The 23,788-nt window shown below is 44.2% G+C and overlaps 1 protein-coding gene across 1 annotated transcript in view; it reads right to left on the reverse strand.

Annotated features, from left to right (window-relative positions):
• The window catches only part of slc49a4 (solute carrier family 49 member 4), a 93,314-nt gene that overhangs the window by 53,379 nt on the left and 16,147 nt on the right, over positions 1-23,788 (reverse strand). Inside the window, exons 3-4 of the mRNA XM_050049475.1 lie at positions 10,307-10,578; positions 7,500-7,629 (exon numbers count right to left, since the gene is read on the reverse strand). Coding sequence (XP_049905432.1) covers positions 7,500-7,629; positions 10,307-10,578 — 402 coding nt within the window. The remainder of the gene's footprint in view (positions 1-7,499; positions 7,630-10,306; positions 10,579-23,788) is intronic.

Genomic DNA, 23,788 nt, shown 5'->3' on the forward strand with positions numbered 1-23,788 from the left:
CAATGCATGTAACAGGCTGAAGTTGACACGGCGTCCCAGAACGTCAACAACCAACACACCCAGGGTACCTTGGACGTCATATGTGGACGTGGAAAGTCCATGACCAAACGTGGACATGTGACGAGGTCACAGTGAGGATGATGTTGCCCTATTCAGAGAAATATTTCAGGGATACACGGCGTGTGTGAAAGCGGCTTAATAAAAGATTTTATAGTTACGAGCGGATACAACAACCAAATGTCTCCAAGAACAGTAGCAGCCTGAACGTCCTCACAGGTCTGAGAGGAGAGAATAATGAAACGTCTCCTTCCCCTTTTGTTCGCTGGTGTTTGGAGGTCTGCCATCAGCTCAGTAACTGTAACCACACACACACACACACACACACACACACACACACACACACACACACACACACACAGCTCTGGCTCATCTCCCTGTTACTGTCACAGTAGTGATCTATCCTCGTGCAGAGTGCAGTGACAGAGAGATAAACAGCAGCTACCTGTGCACAGCGGCCGGAGCTGCGAGGAATCACAGAGGGCAACGTGCCCTTTAAAGTAAACTGTCCACAGCTTAGAGATATACATTCATATACATTCATATGATTATATAAAATACTCTTAATGCTCCACACAGTCCTGCTTAGCTCATCAGACTGTGGTGTGTCGGTACAGACGCAGAAGTTCTTCAGATACGAACCAAACCTGACTGTTGTTACATAATTTTTATATTTCCTATTAATAAAACTGACGGTCGTAACAACAATACTGTCGACGGCAATAAAAGGTGATAAAAAGTGAAGAGGAAATAGTTCCCTGATATCGGCCCTGCACATCAGAGCAACATGAATATCATTATGTGTATTTATTATAAAACTGCTGCCTGCAAGCTTTAAATACAAAGCAGGCAGATTATCTTTTTTAAAGAAAGTTACTTTAACTTCAGGTGATATATGACGGCAGGTTGGTGAAGTTCAGGCCATCACATTAACAAACTCTGCAGATAAAAAATAAAGGTGATGTAGTAAAATAAAATGTGCAAAGTGTGTGGAAATAAACTGTTTAACTCTTTTATACTTTTGAAGATATATCAAAAACTAGAAGAGCACTCGGAGAGCGCAGACCTCCGCCAAGCGGCTCGGATTTCCCGCCATTTTATTATTTTATCCACTTCGCTTCAACCGATCACCACCAAAGTTTTACCATCTGTTCCTTGTCCCATTAACTTTTCCTGAAAATTTCATCAAAATCTGTTCAGAACTTTTTGAGTTATTTTACAGACAAACAAACAAACAGACAGACCAACGCCGGCGAAAACAGTTTTAACCCCATTAAAGCCAAATACAGCTCATAATCTTTTTGTCTTCTTTGTATATGTCTGTCTTTGTTTGTTGTTATTAAAATCAATAAAGATACTGTTGGCAAAAAAATTACCCAAAATTATTTTAAAAACCTGTTAAAAGTTACAAGAAAATTAAGTGAAAATTAGCAGGAAAAGAAAAGCAAAAAACAATAAATTTGAATAAAAAACACACACATATATGAGAATTTCATAATATAAGTTCAAATATGTAATTAAAATAATCATAAATATAGTTTTTTGGTCATTCATTCTTTTTCTGTACTTATTCTGGTTTTCTGGATATTTGTCTTTATTTTTATTATTTTCTAAAAATTAATTTTCTAAGAAATTTCTGTCTTTCTCTGTTTTTCATAACTTATTTTCTTTTTTTAATACTTTATCTTTTCAAGCTCTTTTGCATATTTACAACATTCTTTAATATAAACAAATAAAACTTTTGGTCATAGTTAAAGAGAAAATAAATGAAGAAAAATATAAAAGATAGAAAATAAATAATAATTAAACAGCTGAAGAGAGATAATAACTGATTTTCATTTTCTTGTCAGCTTTAACACTTTCTTGCTCATTGCAATTTTTTTCTGCATTCAGACTTCCACACCTTCAGATTTACAGACAGGACTGTGTCCAGTATTTCCTGCTTTTTGTTTTTAATATAACGTTAGTTTTGACTTAAATCTAATTTAATTCTCACTTTGTACATTAAATACACAAAGTTAGAGAAAATGTTTGTGGCACTTAAGAATTGAATTCAAAATTAAGACTGAGTAATGATTTTTAATGCCCAAAATTTATAAAACTGGATTTCAGACATTTTAAGAGCCTACACCACCCTGTATGACACATTTCCTACAGAACAGTCCGTTCTGTCAAACCAACCGTTAAAAACAAAGATATTTAATTTATAATGAAATTACAAAGTTTCAGGCTGCAGAGAATGTTTGGCATTTTGTTCAACTGTCACCGACTGCTGTCTGTTGGCCAAAAAATAAATCAGCTTATCTTCTCAGCAGCACCTGAGTGTATCGTCAGCTGACAGCTGCTTATCAAGTTATCACCTGAAATCAAACTGTACAAATAAGAGCTAAAAACAAGCCCCATCTCCCGGCTGTGATAAATGGCTTTAGGCTACAGATAGTGTGCTGCAGGCTCTGATACGAGCTGTCTGCTAATATCTCATCAGCTCACAGCGTACTGTCATCAACACACGCCTCCATACGCCTCATTATGTATGCACACACACACACACACACACACACACACACACACACACACAGCTCACCTCTTTAGGGTATATGGCACCTCTCCAATCACATGCAACCCAATTACAATCACTTGGAACACCCACGCTAATCACCTTCGCCCAATGAGGTGGCGTGCTGATTTAAATCAGCGCCACCTCCTCAACCCCGACAATATGATTAGAATCACTGGGCGTCTGACAGATGAGGTGCGGCTGGCAGATCCATACGCTGTTTTCCTCCTCTCTGTTTATGGACACTGTTTAACTCCAGGATTTATTCTGCCCCCTCCTCGTTCATTATGATGCAGGCGGCATCCTGAGCCGTATCACGAGGGGACATCTGGAGAACACCTTGGGCCTCCTGCATCCAGACTATGGCTTCAAACGCTCAACACACACACACACACACACACACACACACACACACACACACACACACACACACACACAGATAAAGTCCACACACACTTTAAAGGGGAACTCCGGTACTTTTCAACCTGGGCCACATTTCCCTGTGTTGTTGTGTCTCAGTGACTGACAGGAACAACAGTTTTAAAACTGGTCCAGCATTGAGCCAGAGTGCAGCAGCCAAACAGGCTGATGTGTAACCACTTGGTAGTGATGCACGAGTTGACTCACAACCCTCAGGTCCAGTGCGTTTGACCTGCAGGTTGGGCAGTAGTCTCTATATACACACTCTATATTCAGTCTGTAGGCAAACCCCGGACATCTTGCCTCCGGAAGAAGAGCGGAAGAGCCCTGGTTTCCGGTTGTAGGCTGTTTGTAGTCCGCGATGAGGCTTGTGGTTGGATATGTGCTGGATGAAATGTTGCTCCATGAGTGACTCTTTGTCTGACAGACAGATCTCTGGGAAAGTAACGCTCACAGGTAACTGAAGGGTTCACTTCCTGGTGATCACCCTTCACACATTCACACAGAGACACATCTGAATTTTGGGAATATATATTGGTATATATATTACCAATTTTATGTGGTGTAATGAAAAAGTAACATAACGAGTAGTGTAACGAATTACTGTTGGCAGGGAGTAAGAAGTAAAGTAATATATTTACTTTTAAAAAGGGTAACCAGGACATATCTTGTCATCTTAGCGCTATATCTGTGCTATTTTATCTTCAGACCATTTAAAGGACAGGTAGCTCTTGTCAGGACCCTCCAAGACGAACCCTGTCTCGGCACGTTAGCGACAAAGCTAACCCTTCATCACCCAAACATGGCGATGACAAAGATGACGATCCAACTCTCTCGCTGGTGGTTAAACTCATTGAGACTGTCGGAGCTGAGACCAGTGTAGAAAGGTTTCTTTTTTTTTTTTTTTTCCCAGACAATGAGTTTTTAAGGAGATGTAGTTTACCTTGACATGTTTCGACTGTCACTGCAGTCTTCTTCAGAAGCTTCATCTGACGTGCGTCATGACGTGTCTTTATCAGCTGGTAGTACCCCGGAGGCGTGACCAGCCTGGCAAATCGGATTGCCAGGCTGGTCACGCCCTCCGCCGTGCGGTGTTCTTTGCTGCTCCATGTGCACCCTGCAGTCTACTATGGACTCATTTGGTTCCCGCCTCACTGTGGCTGAAACCTCGCTACAAGATTTTGACGACGGGAGAACAGGAAGCACATCCTAGTCTTATCTAAAAGACTTTCAGTGTCACGGCTGAGTGTTCAGCTGATTTTGACAATTTGAAAGAAGACGTCAGAACGAGGCCTGGACACAAAACTAAATGTCTCATTTCTCTGTCAGGTCCTTTCTGTAATGTTGTCAGACACTCATGGTAAACACTGAACCTGTTAGAGGCACAAACAAACACTTTTAATGGATGTAAATTGACGCGGTGCACCTGTGGTTACACTGCAGCTCTCCTCTCAATACTGGACTAAAATCAGAAACTGTTCTTCCCACTCAGACACAGAAACACAGGAAAACATGAACATGAACCAAACAAATACCAAAGTTTCCTTTATGTCGGTCTTTGAGCTGCACACTGTGGGGGACGTGTCTGAAGACACCTGCACGGTCAGAGCTGTGCTGCTGTAAACATGCACACCCTTTCCTTCTTCCTGACACCTGCACTTCAGACAATGAATCACTTTTATTCACGAATCCTTTGAATCCTCAGAAAAACAAACCCAGCCTGTCGCCCTGCTGCAGGCCCGTCTTGTCCTAAGCAGTATGAAGCTACTTGGCCTTGGGGAGAGTTCGGAGGGACAGTCGTAAAAGCCCTGTGATGGAGTACCCTCTCTGCTTCCCTCCCAGCACCCCTTTCATTAACCTTGCCATAACGGCAGGAAATCAATATCCATGCACCTTCTCTCTCGTCCGGGAGCTTATTTAGATAACCAAATGTGAGCAAGCAGACGCTGGCGACTGCGTGAGAGAGGCTCCTTTTTTTCCTCCTCTTTCCTTTCCTGCTGGTGATGAAATGTTCCCGAAGAAGTCTCAAAGCTGGCGGCGTCATCAGCTAAGTGCCATTTGTCCTTGGCAGACCCGGCTGGAGATCAATGCATCAACATGACAACCCTGAAAGCTCAAAGTGAGTATGAGTGTGGAGGGAGGGGGGGTCATCAATACTCAGGCTGCGGGCTGTTTAGTATTCCCTCTGACTGTGATCAGAATACAATGATAACTTTACACCTCGTGCAGAGACATTCAGGCTCCTAATTAGACTGCTGCTGTGGAAGCAGATGTGAACAGCTGGAAGCACTCATCAAGCTCAAGTTCATTAACCAATGCTCAGACCCTGACAGGCTAAATGGATGAGCAGAGACGTCAATGGAAATGTATCAGGCAGACTAACTGACTGGTTGCCGACCGCCTGCTGTCTTTGTGGAGGACATGAGATGTTAGTATGATGTCAGCGTCTCCACGTTTAAAACTATCCAACCCGCCAGCTCAGTGTCAGAATAGATACTGACTACAGCTGTGCAACTTATGGGTTTCTTTTTCCATCCTCATCCTCACTGTGACCTCGTCACATGTCCACGTTTGGTCATGGACTTTCCACGTCCACATATGACGTCCAAGGTACCCTGGGTGTGTTGGTTGTTGACGTTCTGGGACGCCGTGTCAACTTCAGCCTGTTACATGCATTGTCTGTTTTCAAAATACACTTCTGTTTTCACAGGAAATGTACAGTTTGATACAGTCTCTTTCAAAATAAAAGCACTACGTCAGAACAACACCACCAACTGACGTTTTTTCCTTCAACAACACACACACGTGGTTACGTTTAGCCAACACACACACGTGGTTACGTTTAGCCAACACACACACGTGGTTATGTTTAGCCAACACACACACGTGGTGAGGAGGAGGAGGAGGAGGAGGAGGAGGAGGAGGAGGAGGAGGACTTTTCTTTTTCACAAATTATCTGTCTCATGTAGTACAGTGTGTATGTAGTGATAGTTTTGGCTAAATATGTATATATAAATATATATATATGAATATGTAAAACTATGACCTAAACGTTATAATTCCTTATATTGTTACAAGCAATCTCTTTATTTTTTCATGTGTTTTAGAGTTTCGCTGATTTTTCTTTAAGTGGCTCATTATTTTGTCCGCCACCTGTAGAGTACACGCGAGGACAGAAACACTCATTGCGGGTGGACGCTGCTGGACGGAGATACAACACGTCGCCCAAACAGGTCACTGGAAGGCTGCCTATCACAAGTGGAACAGAAACCCTTTCAGCTGGATGGCCTAGTTAGGTTGGCCAGTCTGTGTGTGTGTGTGTGTGTGTGTGTGTGTGTGTGTGTGTGTGTGTGTCCAGAACTATGCATTAGGTTGCTATCAGCCTGGTCCCTGTCATCTATCTGAGGGAGCTCTTACAGGAGTTAAGCCTCTGTGCTGGTCACAGGCCTGTGGAAAGCATGGCACTGTAGTGAAGCTATTTCTTACTGCAGGGGACCGAGCGGCGCCAACAAAGCTAGGCCAACTCCCCCCGCTGCTGCCGTCACCCAGCTTTTTCTCTCCCCTCTCCAACCCTTTAATCCCTGGCCACTGCCACGGGCATCATTCCTCCACAAGCCAAGCAAAAAGGACTCGTTCCTCAGACAATATGCTCTTTCCTCATGGCCCCGAGGATAAATATTGCCTCGGCGGCGAGTGTGGCGGGGCGTAATGATGAGGTTGTTGCAATGTTAACGTGAAGTGTGATTCAATAATCATCTCTAGATTTCCTCGTAGCTCCGTCTCAGGGAGAAAAAAAGACAAAGGTGATGAAACATCAATAAATGCATCCACTCCTGAGACTCAGGAGGACCTTGTCATAATAGACCATCCCTCGCTCTTCCTCACCGCACGCATGAGCCGTGTCTCAGGAACACACCGACGCCTGACCCTGATGGTGCAGATGCAGAGCATGATGTAGTGTTTCAGGAGCAACCAGTATATTATAGCTCAGTAATTAATCTGGAGGGAAGGCTGGGGTCTCTTTGATAACAACCCAAGCAGATGGTGAGTGGCAGACCCCTTCATTAAGATTCCACATCCTTCTCCAGCGCCAGATTCTGTCACTTTAACTTTCCATGACAAGCAGCGCGCAATGCATCAGCAAATAAGAAAGCAAAGTAGATCTAATGGATTTGTAGACACGGCGGTTAGAGAGCATCGAAGGTGCTGCAGAAATACGCTCCTGACCGCTCTGTTAGAGGCCGACGTCGGAGAAACTGAACGGCACCTGAAACTCATTTCAGATGCAGCCCTGAAGCTTCACTTGCTTTACACGTCTACGCCCGAGTTAAATCAAGGACACATGGAGTGAGGCATACTGAATAATGTACTGAGAGAACCGTCTCAACAAAAGATGTCAGACAGTATTGGGGTTTCAGATTATTTTGGGGGGTTAGGCTGTGTGTGTCAGTGTGTGTGGTTTTACCTGAGAAGTCTGCAGATGCTGCTCCTGTAACTGAGCCTCTGGCTTGCAGCAGCCACACTGGGAGGCATCGGTGGGCGAGACGGGAAATAGAGCAGGACTGCTGCAAAAAGCACAGCGATGGCAGCCAACTCTGCCGGAGCACAGCGACACAGAGACATACGTGTTATTTCACAGATAAGACAGTCAGACTTATTGCATTTTTTAAAAAGGTCACTGGGACGTCTAACAGTCCTCTGAAATCATGTCTGGATTTATTTTTTATTGATGCAACAGTTGTGACTTTACAGATACAGGATGACAGGAGCGCAGGGAGATACCCAAAGACGAAGAAAACAAGGTGACACAGAGCTTCACATGATATATGAATAACACTGATCATCAATGCAAAGTTCTGCTGGGTGATCCTGGGTCCTGGCATTCATGTGGACGCCACTTGATACGCTCCACTCATCCAAACACCACCACAGACCAAATACACTCCCTCATGGCTACGGCTCCCCCAGCAGGACAATGCCACCCTGCAAAAACTGCTCAGGAATGTGACAATGAGCTCAAGGCGTCGATCTGGCCTCCATATTCCCCAGCCGTCTCATTTATAAGCACTGTGTGCATACAAATCGAGGCCTGAAAGAGGCGTACGCCGCTTCCCATGGAAAAGTTGTGATCTATAAAAATAGACTTGATGGGAGAAACTTTGACCCGTGCTTATGAACATTTTGGAGACGTGGTACAGATGGTGAAGTGGAGCCTGACTGTAGAAACTGTCGATTATTTTTGGCACACAACATTTTTGGCTTTTGTCCATGCGTACATTTTAAGTCTGGATCCTACGCAGTGTTTTATAAATGAGACCCCCGATGTCAATCTGAGCATCTGCAGGTTGTTCCAGTACGCCAACTCCTCGTACTCAAAGGATCTGCTGCTAACGCCGTGGTGCTGGACACCACAGGTCACCTCCCAGAGCTCCTGTGTCCATGTCTGGACAGGTCAGAGATGAATCCGATCTTAGGACGCCCCACTGTGGATTGGAGGCATCTCTGGGGTACCGGCATGTCCCTGGTATGCTCGATCAGATTGGGATCTGTAAATTTTGAGGCCATGTCAACATCTTGAGCTCATTGTCACGTTCCTCGGGTCATTCCTGAGCAGATGAATGTCAGGACCTGAAGGTTTCCCAGCAGAACATTTCACTGTCACGAGATGATCAGTGTTATTCACTTCAACAACCAGTGGTCTGAATTTCAATATTATTCTGACTTTGATGTGGGTCGTGTCCCTTTTGATGTTCTGAATAAGGCCAGTTTCCTTTTTTTTGACATGAACACAGCACAATCAGAATTTTGCGACATGCAGCGTCTTGCCTGTTCACGGTCAGCTCTGTGTGTCGTACACAAACCACCACCCCAACTGCTTGCAATGCTGCGGTCGAGATGCACGACCTAAACAAGCTGAAATTTCCGGTTGAAAGGAGAGACACACCTACTATTAAACATTAAGAAAGACTTAGATATCAACAGACTTTTTGGATACGCCGACCTTTTTAAGAAGGTGGCTGAAGGAATGAAAAGCTGTGTTTGCACAGTTGATCATGTCGGTCATCGGTGGAGAAGTCGATGAAAGCGATTAACGACATGTTAATTAATCTGAGTTCACATGGCTGCATGTAGCAGGAGTATTAGTGGAACAATCATTTCCGTGGTCTTTTTTGGACAAAGGGCAAAACCAGAATATTTTGTTCATGTAAACGAAGTCAGTGTCACACAATCATGTGACCTGGCACAGCACTGGTTCTCAACTTGTTCTCTTGTATCCCTGTTCCACCAAAGCAGTTCCAGTGCTGGTTCAGGGCCAGTTCAACAGAACTGAGTCTGGGCCAGAAAAAACGGTTCCAGAGTGGCACCAGTTCTTTGCTGGACTAAAAGAAAGAACCACATACGTCACGGGGAAGGGGGCAGGGTTATTAAGACCAACAACAATAAACGAGCGAAGACTGAAGCCATGGACACATCAAAGCAACAGTGGTCCGTCGAGGAAACAAGCTGTCTCCTTGCCTTATGGTCGTCGGCATGCGTCAGCTGCACAAATACGTGGTCCGCCATCATTGTTGTTGTTGTTCCTTCGAGCTTGGCGCCAGTGGGAAAGCAACGACATAACTGATGTATACAGGGATGCAATGACGTGGCACCCTAACCACCTCGAGCCATGGAAAAGCAAATTGGTTCTCAGCTGGTTTGCAAGTTGAACCAACTGAGAACCAGCTCAGCACTGGAACTGCTTTGGTGGGAAAGGGGTATCGGAGGAGCAACACCATTAACAGTTTGGTTTCCTAGTAACTCGACTGCAGTCACATCCATACGTCCGGTCTCTACATCCTACATGGACTGATGGAGCAGCTGCCACCTGTTGCTCCCTGACAGTTTCATTCCCGCTCACGTTGATCCATTATCTGGATTTCTGTTTTGATGACCTCCAAAACTTTCTGCTTACAAAGGTGTCTGCTTTGTCCTTTAAAAATTAATAACAATACCACCTTAGGTTAAACAAAAGCCGCAGCTTCAATCTATTACAGCGTGCTTGTTTCTCTTTTCAGCATGCTTTTAATTTTCTGAATCACTTAAGCATAACAGGCCCAGCAATCTATTTTTCAGAGGGGTGGTTATAAACATTATAATTGGGCTTTTTTTTTGGTGTTTCTTGAATTCCCTCGCCTGATTGTATTTGTGTCCCTTGACGGGGCAGACATGATGTTCGAGATGATGTGCTATTGATCCTCCGTGCCCTCGGAGGTTCTCGCTCGCTGTTAGTACCTGCATACATAACCAGCTGGATCCTGTCTCGGATAAAGGTGTCAGAAACTGCCGCCGCCGTCGTGGTGGCTGCCAGGGTGTTGTTGGGCGCCGGCACTACCAGAGGTCCAATTACAAATGAAGCAGCGCCCCCCAGGTAGGAGAAGAGCGACGCCACTGCTGTAGCGGTGGCTCTCTGGTCGGGGGCGAACCATGTGGTGGAGAGGAAGGGGCCGGCGCTCATGATGGTCGGGCCGGCCAAACCGTTGAGAAACTGACCTCCGTGTATCAACCTGGAACACAGGAACAGGAAGACACAGCGTCACTTCAAAGAAAAAATGAAATACGGTCACACACTGTGAGAAAGTGGTGTGAAAGTAGAACTTCTGTGCTGCAACGACCACATTTTAGTCAAAATTGAGTTCTGACTGAAATGAAACCTTCACATATCTGTTCAGTCGTGTGACAAAATTTCCTGGTTCAACGTTTTTCTGATCTCAAGAAAACAGGATGTAAAAATTGGAGTAACTAAAAAAATCCAACTGAGACCCGCAGCAATATGTTTATATAATATGTAGAGAGAGTAAACAGTAATGTGAACACCTGGTGAATTTGAAACCCCTTCTTTAACCCTCCTGAATATCACGTCTTTATACCTTATTATAAACTGGTGCATGTTTGGACATTTCTTCAGCTCCACTTTTAAGCTGTTCCATAACATTAACTCCACGTGTAGTTTATGTGGTTATTTATAGTCTGACCCTTAACAAAATGTGGGCCGTCCAGTGTTCTCAGCTTGGCTGCTCTCAGTCAGCCTGACATCACCGGACCAATCACAAGGTGACGTAGCACTGAGCTGCAGACAAATGTAAAGAGACTGCAGCGTGCAGAGCTGAGCTGTGATGGTGGAGCATCAACAGGTCTGTGAACCTGTGTCGCTGTTACAGAATTTGAAAACAGTATTTCAACATGAAGTTCTACATCAGCTGCAGACGTCCAAAATGTTTCCAAAAATCCCTCAACTGTGCTCCTCTTTACTAAGCGACGACTTGTGGGCCAAAAATGATGTCATTGTGTATTTTGCTTGAAACGCGAGGGCTCTATGAGTTCAGTCATCGTCTCAAACACGCCCCACATTAGATATAACACTCGACCCGGCCCATCTGCACCGTCTGAATCTGTCTGCACAGGAGAGGGACCAGACTCAGCTTGCAGATAGCTCCCAGTTTCTGTAGAGAAGTTCAGTCTCTGAAAGTTCGACTCTGACCTGCGTGCATCAACGCTGACCTTGAAAAAGCTGCAATCAGTGAATTCATGAAAACAGATATTTAACTTTACGTTGCCCCTGAGCAGATGTGAGATTTCAGCTGCCAGCTGTTGCAGGTTTGGACTGTGACACCTTTCAAATCCATGAAACAACCTGTCATTACTTTACTCTGGTGGATTTTACTGGAAAACTAAATCCTTCCTCTGTGTGGCCCCTATAGTGTATCTGCTGATCTGTGAAGGAATAAAGACACTGCTGCAACAATGAGCGTCACATCAGAGTATTTATTAAGATAAGATAAAGATGAGGAGTAATGAAGCGTGTTATAAATATCTGATGGAACAATGACAAGCAGAGCAATGAAAATAAGACGTAATCATCTCTGGGGATCTGAGTAACAAGCCATCCCTGAGAGAGTCCAAGTCCTGAGCACCTTCAGACTGAGCTGTGTGAGACAGACGTCCCCTGATGACACCAGGCCCCTCGACACCCCCCGCCTCCTCCAGAACTGTCTGTCTGAGACAGCCAGCCGCAGACGGCTGATTGTCTCTCCGCACGGTAAAGACAGCATTCATTCAGAGCGTGTTAGGTGGCTCAGCGGGGGGAGAAGGACGACAGCGTGGAAGGTGAGAGGAAAGAGGCGGAAAGAGAAAATGATACGTATGAGAAAGAGGACAAGGAGGAGAGATCTGGAGCTAATTTATGGTGCTCAAAAATAGTTGTAAATCTGACAGCTGAGAGTCCCTGCTGATTCTGATTCAACGTAAGTGAGTGTAAGCTGGAGGGAGAAAACTGGATCGAATCAAGTTAACTTTAACACTTCTAGGACTCTTTCATACCAATTTGGATGACATATCACCAATTAGGTGAGTAAAATAAATCTGAAAATAACAAGGTTAGCTCTGAGGGCGCGTGAGAAGGGTGTCATGGCAACCCCTCAACTTTTCTTAAATATTATTATCGAGAAACATAATTCCCAAACCTCAGTTTAAATGATTTATAGAGTGTTTAGAGACTCGCCGGGACATTTGGCATCCATCACTGCCAAACCATCAGTTTAGAAAACTCAACTGTGTGAGGACGACAGCTCAAACAGGACTCAGTGACGGTGCTGACACGATACTCAAGTTCTGATACTGATACCGATACAAAATCAAAAACTTAACATAAGAACATATTTCCACATAACTGACCATTTTGTGATAAAAGCACCAGATTTGATTCATATATAGTTTAAAATATGTAAAAGACATCTGGATATTGGGGCATCACAGACTGGCATTCTGATGACAATCCAAAATGGCTGCCACCTGAAAACTGAACCTGAACCTGAACTAAAAAAACACATTTCAACACTAACAATCTTTAATTTTATTTCAGGAGCTATGTGATCAAAGAGTAAACAAGATTACAAATCTGAACAGACGCCTGACGCAGCTCAGTCGCCAAAAGCAAATGCTGAACATTCCTGCAAACCCTGGATACTTCACACGTCATACATATCAACCTTTCTAAAGTGATGTAGTGTATGAGCCAACTTTGTCATGGAGAGCTGGAGGGGATGATGGATGACATAACACTGAGGTGAGACCACTGTTAAACACCAACACACAACAAAACCGGCTGTTATTCACAGAGACATAGCTGCTGCCAATAACAGACTGTTGCCGTGGACGCAGTTCTGAATGTAGACGTACAGCACAAGCAATAAAATCATTTACAGCGGGAAAATTGCAAAGGACGAATTTTGTTCCCCAACTGACTCCAGTCTGCAGAAACGTATGATGCCAAGATTTATTTTTGGTTCTGACAGGTTTTGATATAACGACATATTGGGTTCTGTAACTGAAAAAGGCCCCGTGTTTAAACTAGTATTACCGCCCCGTGGTTGTTTGACTCCGCCCACCAGTCTGCCCCGTGGTTGTATGACTCTGCCCACCAGTCTGCCCCCTGGTTGTATGACTCCGCCCACCAGTCTGCCCCATGGTTGTTTGACTCTGCCCACCAGTCATGATTCTTTGACAGTTTCCATCTATGTCTGTAAAAACATGGACGCTTCACATTTTTGTGAAATTTGCCATAATTAGTTCATGAATTCCTGAATTATGGCAAAAAACAGTTCATCATTGAGTCCAAGTGGACGTTTGTGCCTAATTGAAGAAATTCTTGAGATATTGCGTTCACAGAAACAGGATGGACATACAGACAACCTAAAACCATAATCAGACCTGCCGCAGCTTCCACCAGTGCGGAGGTATAAAAACTTGAGTCAGACGTGTTCCAGTTTGTCTTCCTCGTGTGTTCTTATTCTCCTCTGCCCTCCAACTCTTTCTAACTTTGCCGTCTGCTGCCTCTGAGGTTCACAGATGAATGCAGTGGTCAGTGACAGATTGATTGGAGAATAATGTGTTCAGCCTATATCTCCTTCCCACATCCCAGACCTGCTAACATCCCAGCCTACACACCAGCACCTCCTAAAATACTCTGTGGCTCTGACTCTTCAGTCGGTCCAATCTCTCTCTGTAGATTCCTTTATATCGGCCTCTGCTAACACTCCATTAACTGTTTTCAGCTGTGCTCTGTGACAGGTTGGAACATTTCTCTATGATGGCATCTGTAGTCTATTTTACTTCTGACCATATTTGACGTATATCATTTAACCTGCTTCTTCCTCTTTCTTTACACATGACCATAGACACATTATAATGTTTTCTGGTCTGCGTTGGTGCATACATGTCTCTGACTCCTCCACATCCAGCCTCTGTCTCATTTCTGTTACCTCAGCAACTGAGCGATGAACCCAGTGTCAGGACACAGCTGCATCCACCACGCCGCTATTTTCCTCTCCGTCTTATTTCTCTGTCTGCTACTTGCCCCTCGGAGAACCATACATTGTTGGTCAGTGACATTTCTGTGACATCGCATGGCGCTTACATAGCCTACATGCATATGAGTAGGACGCTGAGTCAGTGCATTAAAACCAGTATTTTGTCTTTATTAATGTAAACTTACAGACTATTAATGGAGGTGCACTGAAGAGAAGTTCTGTGGGGCGGGCTGCACTCACTGTCGAACATATTACTGTACCGGAGTGTCATGGAGAAACTGAAAACCATATTCTGCATAAAGTATCAAAACTCTTAAGGTTTGAGAGGCTCAATACATTTATGTGTATCAACATAATAAGCCTATAAAAAAACCTTATCAGAGACCTTGTTAATGCCCTTACAGTCCACAGACTCCAGCCAGCAGCTGTAATCCTGTACGCACTGTACATACATTTTTTTCAATGATTTGTCATCCTATCTTGAAAATAAAATATGACAAAAGCAGCAGATCATGTTGTTGGGTTCTTTTTTACTAAGGAACGTGACAGATGCATTTTTCAGCTGTGTGGATGCTGATGATTGGTGCACATGTCACGGGTCAGAGGTCAGTGTAGGATAACATATGATAAACTTTAGTCTCGCTCACCAGACCTTTCTCAAGAAAATAAAGGTCTGGCTGGGCCGACTCTCACTGTGAGATTGGAGAAAAACCGCCCCGGCTACTTGTATTTCTTTCAACCAATCACAATCGTTCTGGGCGGTGTCACAGCAACAGTGCGCTTGCAAAAATATTGCCGGGGGGAAACAGGTTTTGGTGTAACACGCTCACAAAAATATCGCCTACAGGACGCGAGCCATGGCAGAAAAATGGCTACATCCCCACAAGATCAAACACCACAAAAGTTAGTAAAGAACGTGTTGAAAACGGTTGAAAACTGCTACACAACCGGAGGTGGTAGGGCGGGACTTCAGCGGATGGCTCGTTCCGCCCAATGAGAGGCTGATCTATGCAGCGAACTTCCACCCACTCAGACTAGATAAACTTTGATACTTTTGGCGCTCGGTTGTAAGGCTACCAATATTGTGTCACTTGTCTTGTGTGTTAGCGAGCAAAAAGAAAACAGCTGCGAACAAACCTCAGCAGCGAAGAATCTGCAGAGAGCAGCAGTACGACCACAGAGTCTGCTAATGTTGCTAGCATTAACGTCACAGTGACAGAGGCTAGCAGCCAGCTACCAAAATTCCAAAATTCCAACATGGCATTCATGAGATATCATGTTTACGACAGTGGGACAGATGTAAGGTCACACTGACCTTTGACAACCAAAATCTAATCAGCTTATTCTTCAGTCCAAGGGGACGTTTGTGCCAAATTTGAAGAAATTCCCGGAAGGCATTCTTCAGATATTACGTTCACAAGAATGGGCCGAATAGACGTATGTACAGACAACCTAAAAACATAATGCGTCCGGCTACGGATATTACCAGCACGGAGATATAAAAATAGCAAACTAGCGAAAATTCAAAATTCCCTCAAGGCCTTCTTGAAATATTGCTTTCAAGAGAATGAGACAGACGCAAGGTCACAGTGACCTTTGACCACCAAAATCGAATCAGTTCATTGTTGAGTCCAAATGGACGTTTGTGCCAAATTCAAATTCCCTCAAGTGCTCTTGAGATTTCACGTTTACGACAATGGGACAGAGAGAAGGATGCACAGTTGGACGCAAAACCTGAAAACATGATGCTTCAACTATCGCCAGCGTGAAGCCATTAAAATGTCTTTCTTGGGACTGATGTTGATCACATGACACATTTGAGCTGTCAAGTTCCCCTTTTAACCAAACACCACTTGAGTTCAGCGCTCAACACACTGACCATGTCGCAACTTCCTGAAACATCCGTGACATTTTTGTTCATCCCATCTCTCCGAGATTTAGGTAGCTTTTTGTCTACAGTCACAATTTCTTAACCCTCAACAACAACACTTGGGCTGGCGTGTCACTTATTTCTGAAGGCAGAGAAACCCTCTTGAACGGCGTGCAAGCAGCAGGTGTGGCGCTGAGCCTGAATCAGCTGATAGTAAAATAGCAGCAGGCGGTCGAGATGCTGTCTTTAGTTTAATTTAATCTTTTCACAGCGTTCAAGTGCTGGCAGAGACAGAGCAGCACCTTTCCTGTTTGGATTCAGCCACAACAAGCCGGGGGAAATAGGTATTTTTTTTTATTAGTCTCTACTGCTGGAAACACATGGTATTCTGTTTACCTGCCGCACCGGAGCCGCTGATTCAAGTCGGCACGAGCAGCATGTGCTTTTCCTGTGCCAAACAGAAATGGAACAGAAACCACGCCCAGCTGGCAGGTTTGGGAGCATCTCCTGTGATTACAGTCTCATTTAGGCCTGGGACGGGTCCAGATAGCAGACTGGTCCACCGGCTGTACTGTATCTTCTCATTAGACACAAAGATTATCACAAACCCAACACTCCAATCCAGAGAGTCCAAACACTGATTATCACAGCAACATTTTAACACACTGTGCCAGCGCTGCAGAATCATCTCAAACAACTGTGACCTCGTATTAAAAGACTCAGACTCAAAACTTTTTTTAATTTAACAAAACAAAACAAGCCGATCTTCTCAAGTGGACTGAGAAGAGTGTCAGCTCAAAATGTCAACTGTTGATGTGCTAATAAACTGGACATAAAGGGGGGCCACAGTGTGCCGACCTTTCATCATGTTTTACTGCTGTCTTTATATTGGTTCAGCACCTGCCTTAAACCATTTTTGAATGTGCGTGACTACTGTGCTTTTTTAAAAGTTTAAGTTTGTCTCACTAGAACTTTGTGTAAATAAAATAGAATTAAAAAAGTGTAGTTCATATATCTGGATATATAAACATAACTAATAATCTGACCAATTCTATCAATCCATCAATCATTTATTTGTCACATGAAGTCACTTCCTTCAGCTCCTTTAACTCGTGCATTGCAATTCAGTCCTTTTTGTGTCTTCTTACGTCGTTGGCTGCTGCTTTATAATCGTCCGTATTTCCGGAGGGTTCTGGTGATCCACGTTTCTGGTTGTAGAATGATTTAGCTGTAGTTCTGGGTACAATTACTTCTGTGGTTTTATGAATCAGATCCACCACAGACTCAGTAAATTAATCAATGTCATCGGTGAGGTCAATGTTGGTTTCCTGGAACATACTTCAGACTCTAATTGGCTCCATCTCTTGCGTCCCTAGGGGCATGCATCTTAAGCCCCTTTTACACCTACTAAAAGAGACAGTCGGCAGGGTGGGGCCATGGAGGAGCTGGGTGTGACGTTTTGATGACAAGTCATGGTACGATCCACCACTGGGAAATTTAAAAAGCAGCTAGGAGCAGTTAGCAGCTAACTCAAAGAAGAACAGCAGCTGAAAATGTCCACAAACAGTGAAAACAGTGAGGTCCAGGAGCTCCTTACCCTCCGAGCAGAGGACAGGATCAGCCGCCATATAACAGGGACGGTAAATGATTGTTATTCACATGTGATGTCATTGTTATTGTTTATAAAGAGCTGCTGACACGTATGTTATATGTCACACTAGAGGCAGACGCTGTTCTGTTACATGTCATGCCTGTCACGCCTCTTTTGTCTAAAAATCACACACTGGAGCGACATGATGCCGCTGTGGTTTGGTTCTGTGTAAAAATGCAAAGGCAGCATGAAGATGGGACCTCGTTGTGGCCATGTGGCGTGATCTCTGTGTAAGAAGGGCTTTAGTTTGTTTACACATCTCAACAAGACAGTCATGTTGTCACTCCTCCCAAATACAGGCAGTGCCGCTGTGCAGCTGCCTCTGAATGGCGTGCAGCAGCGATCCAGAGTGTTTGTTCTCTTGTGGTGCAGGGCGAGCAGGAACAGGACAGCACCTCATATTCCCACTGTCACACCAGTTCTTATTCACCATAAGAGACATGACTCTTTCTCTTCTCTGCTCCTCCTTCTCTGCTCTGTCAGATCGGCATATAGAAATATAGAAAAGTCTTATTTGGTTGAATGGCGTCATCCGTTCGGCCAAGTCGAAGTGAAACAAAGATGAAGGCACGGAGGTCGTCCAGTTTATTATCCAACACCTGTACGATGGCTAGCAGGATGCTACATCTGCAGAAAGATCCACACAATCACGATCATGTTTGATTCCTCCATGTTCGCCATGATGCCTTCGATGTAGATATGGATGCAAAGATGAACGTAGAGATGGTCCTGCTTATCCATGCGCCCAGAACTGAAGCTGGTGCCCATCTTCTCTATCATGTTTACATTCCAAAACCTCGACCTGGCCCGCCAACAGAAGTCACGCCACCACCGTCCAACACCTACTGTACCTCAAAGAGCTCCACTAACACTCGCCGAATAGACCTAAATTTAACCCAGACTGAGCTGAGCTGATGGAAGGTGACTGAAAACATCCACACCGACATCACAACTTAATTCGATGACTTTCAGAACTTCCCAGCTTTTAAAACTTTGCATTACAAAGTTTGGTCAGTGCTTTCAAAGTTTGGAAGTTCAGTCCCCAGTCTTACTGTCTGTGCACTCCCAGGATGGATGTGACTACGAAAATTGGCTTTAATGTGACAGGTGATGAGGACGGATGGTGAGTTACATGAGGATGAGCGGTCACATGGGGCGGCCACAGTGCGGCAGGAGCAGGGAAGAAAGAGGAGGGAGCGGCTTTTTTCAGCTGGATGATTACGTTAATCCGTATTGATGAACCCTGTCAGACGGAATCTGATCGAGGATGAGACAAAGAAGCCAGCACTGTGGTGAAATCGGCCCCCCTGCCTCGGGCCGCCAGGGCTGACAGACCCAATTCTGCCTTCACATAAAGGCCAGGCCAATTCTGTTTCGAGAATGACAGCACAGCAATGGTCACAGTAATAGGACAGCCTGCTGCGGGACCCACAATGTGTTCTGATGGCCAATCAGACAGTGTCTGAGTGAGTCTGAGATCTCACTGATAGACACTTACTAATCACAGCTGGTCTGTATTAAAAAGCACGAGAGAGACAGACTGAAAGGGGGAGAGCAACGAGTGAAAGCGTGAAAACAAGAGAGAATGAGGAGGGTAAGAACGTCTGGTTTGAGAGCAGTAATCACAGCGAGGTCTAATCAGTGACCACTGATGCAGCGGTGGCGTCTCTCTCCTCACCTGAACTCCACAACACAAAACACTTTTCAAACATGGCTGCTGCAGAGAGGAACTTCCACAACCGCCTTTGATTTCCTAGAAAGGATCTTAAAAACTCTAAACAAAGAGGCGGTTTACTTCCTCAAGAGGATGCCATGAAAGAGAAAATGAAGTAATCGGTTTTCAGACATGAAACGACATGTGGAATAAACACAGATCCTCAGGGAGGCTGTCGAGGGAGCTCCTAAACCTGAATAACTGTCGCCACTTGTCTTCTGATCGCGAGGAGCAGGAAACTGTTTGATCAAAATGCCCTTGAACTCCTCGCATTCAAAATTCTGGAGCCGGCCAGACAGAACTGTGAGGTCTCCTCCCCGTCTCTCAGGTCATCTCAACCAGTACTTCTGATAATACAAAAATATCCTGTTTATGAGAGACGGCTCACACAGCAGCAGACGCAGGTCACTACACAAAGCCCTCACAGTCTGAGACTGGTCCATCTCCACCACTGCAAGGCAAAGAGTGACATCTACTGGTGGTCCAGGGAGCTTCACGCCTCACTGTGATAATCCACCATGTCATCCATTAAAACATGGCTTCTAGAGTTATGACCTATTACATTTAAGATGCAAATGAGGCTGAACTGTGTCACAGCTAACATTTGCTGTGTGATCATGTTATCTTGGTTTCTCTGTGCAGCCATGTTTTCCACTCTGAATCTAAAGAGCTGAAGGTCACGGCTGGGAAAGGTTGTCCTCATCATGTGACTGGGGGGGGGAGAACCAGCAGACAGCTGTGATCGGGGCTGCACACCTCGAGGTCAGATCTGATGGACGCTGCTGTACGGCTGGATTCAGGAGGGGTGGGACTTACAGCATGCTGACATACTGGTTTTTTTACTGCGATGACGCTTCACCCCCCAGTGAAGCCTTATGTGGGTCAGAACTACCTGAAAAGCATGCTGGCGTACAGACTGCAAAATCACACAGGAAGCAGTAGAACATCCTGGTATTTCTGACACACTGCGTATACTGGCCGTTTTAACAAGTTCCTCTGCCACTCGGTTGAGACTCGTGTTTCTGTTCCTTCTCTGATAATTCACAGCACTCACTCAAGGCGGGAAAAGCTTAAACCAGGTTCACTTCCTGCCCTTCCACCTCTGGAACGACATTCGCAATATTGACTCACTTTCCACGTTCAAATCCCGTCTGAAAACACCTTTATACGCTGCCATATTCAGTCTGATTTAATGGTGACACACATATTGAGTCTTGCACTGATGATGATGATGATTTTATACCTAATATTTATAATTTATTGTCCTATTTCTATATATTCTCTCACATATTACACATTATTTTACTTCATCGCTGCAAAACACGCTCAGAAATCTTATTACCATCCAAACCAACAAACTTCAAGTCGTCAGTCTCCAACTGTCATTTGCACTAACCTGACTTACAGCACCACACCTGGTGTAAATAACTTGCGCCTGTACTCTAACACATAAATAAAGTTAATAAATATGTGCTTAAGTGGCTCTTACACTGCATTTAAAATGGCTCTGGGCTCCGTTCACAAAACATGCTGCTGTCCTGAGGGAACGTACAGAGTTTGGTAAGCGAGTGCTTCTGTCTGCAGCTCTGTATCTGGGGAATCTTTTGCAGAAGGACTTTAAGTTCACTCACTGGTTCCTCTCGGCCGTTAAAAAGCTCTACTGCAGGATTTCTATACACAATCATCTATATGTCACCGAGTGTCTTAGCTGGTCTTTGTGTTCATGTGTAGTTGCCGTTTTTGCGTTTTTTATGGTTCATTTGTAAGAAATATTAACATACTTTTTGGCCTTTTCTTATAGTGTTCTTATTTAGTGTTTTATATGGCTTGTTTGAGAGCTTTCCATTTTTATCCTGTGTTTTTGTTCCGTGTTGTCTGTAACTTCTGTTGCTGCCTGTCTCGACCAGGACACTGTTGAAAAAGACAATTTTAGTCTTGAGGTTTTTCTGGTTAAATAAAGGTTAAATAAAATAAAAAATAAAAATTTGTTCAAACAAAATAAAGATTTCATCTCGTTAGCCCGGGGGCGACCATGGGAGATGTCCCAATTAATTTTTTTTGTGAGTCTCTGATCAGACGTCTTTATAAGTCTGTTCCAGAGCCGAAGCACTTGACATTTATATCTAATGTTTGGAGGTTCTCGCCCCAATCTCCACTAACGGCGAAAGAAAGGATCGAATCACTCTACAGCGGTACAAGTTGTGTGTTCTCAGAAACCCCAAACACCAGAATCATAGTCAGATATAGGACACACACATGGATGATAGAGCTGTGTGTCAGTACGGTGTCCCAGAAGGTTTCTTTGTTCAGATCGCAGCGCTCTACCTGCTGACTGAGCTACAACACTGACAACGTGAGCGCGGTGCCCAGAGAGGCAGTCAGAGCTACAGGCTACAATGAGGCTAAAAACAGAGTTCAAATGAGGTTTTTCCAAACAACTTTTTATGTCGGGGCTTCAGGACACTTGGATCACTACGGACGAGCAGTATGGAGATATTTTGTGGTTTCAATTATGTGTTTTTGGACGTTTGAATCTGGGGCGCCGTCAGCCTCCATTAGGTGGAGTTGTGTTGCTACCTCCTCTCCCCTTGGATCTCTGCAAGTGATGTGAGGACTAAAACTTCACCTGAGCCTCCCTCGGCATATGGGTGAGTAGATAATGGCTGAATTTTCATTTTTGGGTGCACTATCCCTTTAAGACCAAACCTGCAACGGAAACACATATCATATATGTGTGTGTGACACATCTGTAAGAACTCTTTCTACATAAACACAATGATGACAGTTCAAAATCAACAGTAACAAAAATTGAATGAGTTTCACGTAAAAAGAAAACACAATCTCATCTCTGTCATAAATGCTATTTATTATTGCAATTCTCCTGTCAGTCTGTCTAGTGACTGTAAACACTGGGTCAGGCTGGAGAAATATTTACAGTAATGTGACTTAAATTTTTTTGAAACCCATCGAATCTGAATTTAAAACAATTTAAGACTTTTTAAGGCCTTATATTAAGAAAACTTAATTTCAGACTTTTTAAGGACCTGTAGACACCCTGATAAAAGCAGCTTTGCAAGTGGTGAGTTACTTCAGCCATTGTGTTGTAGCTTAGCTGCTTCATTTCTCTGGACACGGCTTCAGTGTAGTGAAACTTTATTTGATGTAGAGCAGCTGGTGGCTCAGCTCACTACATTTTCCCAGCAGCTTGCCCAACACTGTACAGTTCACTACTTCCCACCCTGCTGCTGCACAGTCCTGCCCTGTGTGTATCCAACAAGTAGAGGAAGTGACTTCTTTTGTCTTTGCAGCCCTGTTTCTATTTGATTCTGTTTCCCCTTTACAGTAAAACCCTCTCACAACTGATAGCTGCCATGTGGCTGCGACTCAGGAGCGAGAGTGGTCGTCTACCAATCAGAAGGTCGTCTAGATCTGAACCCCAAATTGATCCCGATGATCATTAGTGTGAGTGAGTATGAATGATTATCTGATGAGCAGATGGCACCTTGTAGAGTCGCCTCGGCCACCTGCGTATGAATGTGTGTGTGAGTGGAGTGTTACATGCCATATAATGCAGTCTGTTGTCCCTACAGTCATGTTCATGGATGCACACATGCTTAGAGCGCTGTGCTTTGGGTAAACGCATCAAGTGTCAAGTGACGGTGCAACAGGAATGTTGTTGAACAAGGGTCAACAGACAGGTTGAGCTTTGTGGTTCACTGAGTCTGATGATCCTGGAATCTATAAGTGTAAAACCAAACAACGACTGCTGTTGCACAACCATCAGTAATCTACAGGTTATCATGAGAGAGGAAACTCCACCAGTTTAACACATCAAGTCTTTCTGTGGCTGTCTGTGGCGTTAGGTCTGAGAAAACACCCCTGACCTGACCTCATATCTGGGTTACTGTGGCTCAGAGACGACTTCAACATAAAGGTTAAAAACTCACATTTACCACACAGGGAAGAAAAACACTACTGAGCTGAGTTATAAGAAGTATGTCCAGGTTTTTAGACTTTACCACAGACTAAACTTCAGGATATCTTGGCCTCAGATGCTGCAATTTACGACCGACTCTTTGGAAGCACGATGTAAAGCCGCTGCTTAAAGGAGTCGTGAAAACTAAAACAATAAAACAAACAGTTTGTCCACTATCACTGGATTTCAGTTTGATTT

Source organism: Epinephelus moara, chromosome 7, assembly GCF_006386435.1.
Source record: "Epinephelus moara isolate mb chromosome 7, YSFRI_EMoa_1.0, whole genome shotgun sequence".
Classification (NCBI taxonomy): Eukaryota; Metazoa; Chordata; class Actinopteri; order Perciformes; family Serranidae; genus Epinephelus; species Epinephelus moara.